Raw genomic sequence first — 8286 nt, forward strand, 5'->3', positions numbered from 1 at the left:
ATCGATTGAAGTTAGTGAGTGTGTAAGCTCTGCGCCCCGTACAAGTACCTCATAGAGTTTGTTACTGTAAAATTAGTAATGATACGCGTCTAATTACCTAAACAGTTTTTATTTTTTAAGTATGTTCACCTAATCATAGTCATAGTCATAGTCATAGTCGTAATTCTATTCCTAGTCCTAGTCCTAGACCTAGAGCATACTATGCATCAAGGGGTCTTGCATCAAGGGGTCTTGATAACCATATGGGTGATTTGCATGTGAATCTTTCGTTCAGAGAGTCACGCTCACTCTCTCGTACCTATTGTTTCAATGCACTTTTTGCCTTGTGGCCGCGAATGAGAGGTTCGATTTCAGTTACCCTCAATTGTATGCGTAAAGTTATACTACAAACATGTTCCGTATCAAACCAGACATGACATATGCGAGAAATCATCACTCTAGTCATACAATGGTGTGGCTACTACAGTATTCAAGCTTAGCCTTCACCTCAGGATACACACCGAACCACCCAGTCACCAGTCAGTCACGCCTGAACTCTCCTTGCACAATTGCAGCGACAACCGCTACACCAACAAGTACTGGAACGACAACAAAGAGTCCGTAAACAAGGGCAAGGTGACCAATGCCCTGCGCGCGGGTGAGACAGGGACCGTCGTCAGCGAAAACAATCTCAAAGGACTGACCGAAGCGCAGCAGATCGAACTGGCCATACAACTCAGTGAGAAGGAGGAGAAGTCCCGTCAGGCCAGATATGGGGGTGGTTCCCAGGTATAGCCTGTGCGGTGTATGTGTGGGATGGGGTGGGGTGGGGTATTTGCGGTGCCTATAGTGGAGTGGCTGTAGAGAAGGGAGGTGTTCAGTGCACGTTTGCATATCTGGGCAGTATGTACAATTATAGACACACGTACATACATGCATGCATACATGCATACATGCATACATACATACATACATACATGCGCACTCACATACATGCATGCATGTATATATATATATATATATATATATATGTATATATAGCGTGTTCATGTACGACCAATATATAAACATACGCTTGTTATCAGGTCGCTACCCAGTCTTTCAACACGCCGGCGGTGTCCAACACCAACACCAACACGAGCTCTGCCAGTGGGTTCGATGCGAACAACCCGTTTAACGACAACGGTGGTACGTCGTCGAATGCAAACGCTACTGCCGGCATGAGTGTCTATGATCGACAGAAGGCGTTGGAAGAGTCCATTGGAGAAGCGGGAATCCAAAAGATGATAGCGAAGGAGCAGGACTTGTCGGAGTTGGAGCAGGTGCGCATGCGTGTTGTGTGTGGAGATGCGTGCATAGTTTGATAGGTGTATATGTATAAGAGTGTGTTCGCATGCATGCACGGGTGGAGATGGCGTGTTGTGTGTGGAGATGGCGTGTTGTGTGTGGAAATGCGTGCATAGTCTGATCGGTGTATATGTATAAAAGTGTGTTTGTACAAGAGTGTCTTCGATTTGAGGTATATGTATGTGAGTTTCTTCGGTTTGTTCGGTGTATATGTAAAAGCGCGTGTGTGTGTGTAAGCGTTTATATGTGTACAGGCGACTCTGTGTATTTTAATACACATTTTGGGAGAGTTAATCAGGGACGAAGGAATCTAACACGTGGGCGTGTGTACAAAAGTGCGTGTGTGCAAAACAACATTTAGTGTATTAGGAAGTGTATGTTTGATCGTGTACATTTCTGTGGGTGTGTATTCGTATGGGCGCGCGCGTGTGTGTGTGTGTGTGTGTGTTTTTTTTTTTGACACATGGGCTTCATCTGCGCACTTCAGTTAGATACAATAGCGTCTCAACAATACTCCGTTAAACGTAATCCCTAAGCTCATGCAATAGCTTCATGATCGGACATGCTTTAAGTACATTACCACTCCAGCCTGTGTCTGGCCGGTGTAGGATTTTAAGGGTTTTAAAGTTTTCAACCCCAGGCATTGAAACATTACTGACCGAGTACTGGCAGTGGATGGTAGAGCCTCATATAGGCTATGCAATAACCAACCAACCAACTGTGTCTCTACGTGCCCTCTCACACTCAGTGCTTCAAAGGGGACGGTAATAAGCGGTCCATGCGACAGCACGGCTTTAAAGACCTGCACACTCTGTGGGGCGCAGGAGATTGTGCTGTGCTCGTGTGCTTGTGCATACGCATGCTGCTGAACAACCAGCTGGCGTTCAAGGATGTGACAGCCACCTTTGGTCATAAGGTATGTATGTATAGTGGTATCTCATATATATATATGAGACCTTTCCGTTGTGAGGAAACGCCATCCAATCAACCCAAATCAAAATGTCATAGGGATCACTCGGCCACCCAACCCTGTGTTGTATCTCTACTCTTCAGTCGGTCATGTAGATAATCTCATTGGGAGTCGTTGATATGGCTTCCTTTTATATACACATATTTTTCATACATCACAGGCGGTGAATGTTTCTGCGGAACGCCGAAGTCTGCTGCAGTACCTGTACGACAATGCAGTATCCGTGCCCAAGCTTAAAGAACCACTTCTGATGGAAGCCCAGTGTCAGGTAAGCGGCAACGTATACGTGTGCGAACAAATAGGTCTATAAATGAGCGTATGGACACACAAAATCCCCATTCCTTGTGTACGGAATAAACCAGCACGTTGCAGTGGCCGTACTGTATATGAGCCGTTAGTATGCCAGCGGGTTTCAGTCAGTTGAATGGTGTCTGTGCTTGTACATGACTTCTATGCTTGGCACAAACCTTATTGCCAATACTCTCCTTCTCCAGTGCGCGCACTGGTACAGTATGGATCCGATAGAGCGGGTACAGCAGCACATTACCAAGTTTGTCCAACGAGGGGTGTATTACCTGGATACCTTTGAGATGGCTGCCAATCCCGTTAGATGCTATTCCCATACCCTATACTCCACACTCTATGCTCTATACTCTATACTAAACCCTATACCATATACCCTACACCCTACACCCTACACCCTACACCCACACTCTGATGTCATGACTTCTTAAAATGCTCACTCTCCACACAGTTTGCGGACTCGTACAACATGAACCCGGTAGAACTGATCCAGAAGCATATCACTAAGATGTCCAACGAGGGTGTGTACCTGGGTATCACAGAGATGGGCGCCGGTCCCTATCGCGACAACTATGTGCTCGTGTTTGTGCGGGAGAAGCCCGCGGGCCTGGGGGGTGGCCTGGATGTGAGCGGTTTGGTAGCACCCCCAAACGCTACAAAGGTCTTCTACACCCTCTTCCACGATTCGGGACACTTTGATCTGCTGGAGGCAAATCCGGTAGGGCTGTGAATGGCTCGGCGTGTGTAGTGCGTCGTGGGTGGTTGGTGTAGTGTAGTGTGTCGTTTGGATACGGTATAGTGACTGGTTGCTCAGCCAAAACGCACCCAACCAGAGCATAACATTCCAACCTGTCCGGTGTTTTTTTTACCCAGGTCGCCTTCTTGTACTGACGCTGCTGAAGTGTTAGTAATAGACTGGTGGCACAGCTGTCTGCGTTAAGTCCCCAGGCCATTGTCCTGGATACTTCATAAGCCCAAAGACGCATAAACATACTGTCAACTCGTGTGTCGTACGGCTCGAGCTACACATACAGTCTCATATTAACAAGTCTGCAGATATCTATAAACTGCTCAAATGATCATATCTTCCGCACAGGGCCAACCAGGCGACTCGTCGATCTTTGCGGGTGCGCCGGCGGCGCTCCGAAGTGACCTGGAAACCCTGCTGCAAAGTTTTAGGTAATTGTTGCGATGTATTGCTTGTCGTATCTTGACACAACCTTGTTCCCACTGCCTGGTCAGTGGCTCAGCGGAGACACAGAACATGTATACACTACCTATCAGCGACTTTTAGGGGTTTAGAGTTTAGTGTTCAGATGCGGGTGTAAGATGTGTGGCAGTGGTGGTGTTTGCTATCACAGACGTCTGTGACTATGTAGGTGTTGGAAAGTGGATTAGAGCTGCTCACGCCAACTCCGCCCACATACACCAGAGCTTAAGTATTGACTCCTACAGTTATTAGTTAAACCAGTTGGCGTGAAGAGCACAATCCGGTAGTGGTGTAGGTATTTCACCAGTATAAGTTTAAGGTGGAATGGTTTGTGTGTGTGTGTCTGACTGCGCGTTTGCCTAACCATGTGTATCGCCAACATGTGATCGTCTCTTTTAGGGTTTAGGATTTAGGGGTTTTAGAAGCCAGTTGGTGTGAAGGGCACAAGCCGGCAGTTTTGTATGTACTACATCAGGGTGTTAAGGTTAAGGGGGAATAGTTCGTGTGTGTCGGACTGAGAGTTTATTTAACCAGTATCGTCTCTATATATAAATGTCAAATATGACTCAGTGACCCTATACTTATAGCCCTGCTGTATCTGTATGTACATAGCCTGTAGCGGTTTGTCGGCTAAATATTGTACTTTATCACTAACGGAGATGCTCAAGGACGCATAGGCAGTTCGCGTTCGAAACAGTCAAACTGACAAGTAATTCTGTTTTAAATATTATTGTGTTCAAATTACATTGTGTACTCTAACTGTAGCACGTGACTGTCGATACGAAGTGGTTCCAGCACGTACCCAGCACAATGGGGTTTTAGGGTTTTAGGGTTAGTGCTCAGGGTTTTATAGCAACTTAACTAACCGGTGGTGTCAATACATGTAGGGACCAATCGAGACGGCCGTCAGCTGCAAATCAACTGTCCCAAACTCCCAGCCAAGGACAGATCCAGTCACAAACGCTGTCCAATCCGAGCTCCATATCTTCGCACAAGGAGGAGCTGAGGAAAGCGTCGCTGGTAGGGAGCGGCAAGCCAGGTTAGTGTGTGTTGTGAGCCGAATAGCGTATATGTGAGTTCTTTTGGGTCGGGTATCCTTGCCTGTGTGACTTTGTTGCGTGTGTCTGTGTGTAGGGTGTGTATTCTTGTGTATATTTCTTGTTATATATACACTTCATTCCGTTCATACTTCTACCGATACTTGCTATCGGAAAGAAAGAAAAACATCTCACCTCTCTGCTCAGTACCACTCACAAAAGTTCTGCAAATCGGATTCATTTCGTAGTTTGTGTGTTGCTCATATACCTGTCGATGGCTAAGACCAACTAAACCAAATTCACGAACGTAGACGATCTCTGGAACGCCCATGCGGGTCTGTTCCAGTCGAGTGCTGCCAGTACACCCAGCCAGCCGCTCAATAGTATGCCCGCGTCATCACATAGCCCACAACAGCAGATGCCATCGCAGAGCAACAATGCGTATGGGGCACCGCCGCAATCACAGAGCGGGAACATGCTCGTCCCAGAGGTATGTCAACGGATTTAAACCCTAAACTTTAAACCCAACTATGATTTATATATTCTCACAATTTTTACGGAGTTTTAAGGTCTAAAAATATCGCGTGGTCTTGGTGGTATCAGGGATTAGATTAGCTGTAGATATGTATCTGTGCTAGTGTTGGTGCTTGGATATTCCGTCCGCTCTTATGGATCAGAGGTTTACTGCGAAAAATCGGCATGTACATGTGCGTTATTGAGATGTCTGTGAAAGGGTTGTAGGGGGCACAGACACTTATTAATATAAGTTTCATGTCGTATTCTGCGCGGTTGTTTGTTGATTGTTTTAGTGATCTTTTGAGTGAGTTTATCTTTCCTTCTATTTTTTATTTACGATAAGCTGTAACGTTATGATTGACTTGTATCCAAATACCTTTCGGTGTGTCACTATTAAATGTTAAATTCTTTTTTGAAAACTTGTGTTGTAGAATGAATTTGATTAAACTTTAGATGAACATGTATAATTGCAGATTTTAAGTTTGTTTACAACATTTCTATATAAGAGTTTTGATAATATATTCGATTGAGCCCTTGTCATAGTCAGTTTATCGACAGCTGCGGGACTTACATTTACTTCTCGTCACTTTCAGGGAGCACAACCCAGCTACAATGCGGATGCGGAACGCGAGATGAAGCTGAAACGCTTGCAGAACCAGCTACAAGGTATGAGTCTCAGTGGCCAGAACCGGTACGGCAATAGTATGGGGGGTATGCAGCAGCAGCCTATAGGGGGTGGCTACGGTGGTATGGGCATGGGCATGGGCATGCAACCTCATCGGATGGGAATGCAACAGCCACAGATGGGAATGGGTGTCCAACAACCGTATATGGGCATGCCACCCCAGCAGCAGTTAGTGATTGGCTCCGGCGGTATGCAGCAGCAAGGTATAGTGTTCGTGGTTGTGGGACTGTTTGATCGCACGAGAAGTATTTAGTGAATGTGTGTCGGGTATAGAAAAGCAGTGTATGGGTTTTTTTGTGTCCGTTGCAATCACTGTAGTCTGGAGGTGGAGTTCCTGTATAACATAATGCCACCGTGAGTGTTTTTTTGTGGCGCTATGTGTCGTCGGCAAGAAGTCCATATTATATGTAGTACGATGGTGTGTTCGTATATATGTTAAGGTATTGCTTATACCGTAGGGGTTATTCAATTAGACATGTGTATCAAAATACCTCAAAATTTCTCAGGAACATATTCCTTGATGATCAATCAAGAATATCGTCAGAGCAAGTGTTCAGATCTTTGACAACACAAACAACATCGGCTACTATTATTTCGTGTGAGTATGCCTTTATTGAGTGCAATGTTCGGTACTTATCCTGTTGTGTTCTCAAGTGACTGGCACGTGGCTGCGTGCGGCATAGTGTAGGCGCCATGACTGTACCATTTCGATACGTGAGGTATTCAGCGACATCTCACTGTTTCACTGGGACTGTTCTTAAAATTTCCAGTGTCTTACGAATAAACCAATAACAGGTTTTAATGATCGTGCGGTACAATTCGGCTCTCTTGTACGCGCAAGTAAAGGTGCGCTATGTATATCCGTTTCATATAAGTATCGAGCGCCATTGCAATGGAAGCCGCTGCACAGTGCACAGCACCCGAAGTCATTTTCGACTTGCTGCTTTGCTTCTAGTACAGATTGAAAATTTGTTGCATCTATTCACTCGAATTCACAGGTGGCTATAACCAGATGGGAGGTGGACAGCAACAGCAAATGTATGGCCAACAACAGCAAGGACAAGGTTACCAGCAACAGGTCAGTACTTCCACACACAAAAAAATTGTCTGTGATTTTTTAAGTTGAGGGAAGGTGTTTTCCTTACACTCTTGATAAAGTATACGCACTCTCCTGAAGTATTTATCGCATGTATTGTGGTGCAGAACCATATTATGCTACGGAAATGTTCGTAGTGACTCAAGTTCTATTTTGGATGCGCTTGGTAAATCCAGAAACCAGTATCCCTTCTCTCAATATTTACATTTGTTTTATTGCAGGTTGGCAAGAATCCGTTTTATTAGCTCATGAACAATACATGAACTGGTTGGCAGGGTCATGTCCTTGCAGTTCAGTTGAAATAAACATTAGTATAAATATACAGCATCACTGGCTTGTCAATTTAAGTCACGGAATCTGTTCGCATTAGAGCCTGGGATATAATCGAAGCGTCAAAGTTAGCATGCCAGCAGCTGATAAAATTGATGATATTAGTTGACTTAGTAACGCGCCTCTATCAGACTGGCGAGCGAACGACTGGTCTCCTGCTTGTCTTGTACCTTAGATTTGCAGGCCGACTTATTAGTTGTTGAATTTTCGATGTATTTTGGGAGGAGTGCATGAATATTGAGTTGCTGACTTCGGATTAACAACATACCTACAAGCTGACACAGGTCAGATGTTAGAAAACAAGTCATAACATCGATTCGGCAGCTCCAGTGAGTTAATATTCTGACTCAAAAGCAGGTTTCGAAGCAAGAAAATTTATGGAATTTAGATAAAAAAACGAAGATAGCAAATTGTAAAACAGAAGTTGAAGCTGATTTTTGTATTTACTCCTTGCAGTTCGCATTATCTGAGCATTTGGTGTACACATGCACTCCCTACAATGCAGTGATGGGACCTTGTAGTCTTTGTTGTTGTTTGCCGTAAAAATTTGTTGGAAAGTTAAACCCTAAACCAATTCTTTAGACTCTGCATGCGCTCTATGGATTATTAGATAAGCGATTGGAGATTCATAGTTTTACACGCATATACCTTGTGTGACCAATTGTACAGCAGTTCACTTTATTTGATTATCAAGTATCTATACCGAACTATGTTGGGCAATATCTGTACACTGGCCGTGGTCAATAGCGGCTTATCCTTTATGGATTGTTAGATAAGCGATTGGTGATTCATAGTTTACACGTATATACCTTG

At 44.7% G+C, this 8286-nt stretch overlaps 1 protein-coding gene across 1 annotated transcript; it reads left to right on the plus strand.

Moving 5' to 3' along the window:
- Window positions 1-391: 391 nt before the first annotated feature.
- On the plus strand, window positions 392-7470 carry SARC_05166 (hypothetical protein; the record flags this gene model as incomplete). Its single annotated transcript, XM_014300980.1, has 12 exons — window positions 392-451; window positions 520-768; window positions 1065-1301; window positions 2075-2242; window positions 2457-2564; window positions 3051-3317; window positions 3696-3778; window positions 4697-4848; window positions 5158-5336; window positions 5956-6250; window positions 7046-7125; window positions 7365-7470. 12 exons carry the CDS (start codon window positions 392-394, stop codon window positions 7386-7388), a joined length of 1902 nt encoding a protein of 633 aa, XP_014156455.1. The 3' UTR covers window positions 7389-7470.
- Between the last annotated feature and the right edge of the window lie 816 nt (window positions 7471-8286).

This window comes from Sphaeroforma arctica (genome assembly GCF_001186125.1).
Source record: "Sphaeroforma arctica JP610 unplaced genomic scaffold supercont1.320, whole genome shotgun sequence".
NCBI lineage: Eukaryota > Ichthyosporea > Ichthyophonida > Sphaeroforma > Sphaeroforma arctica.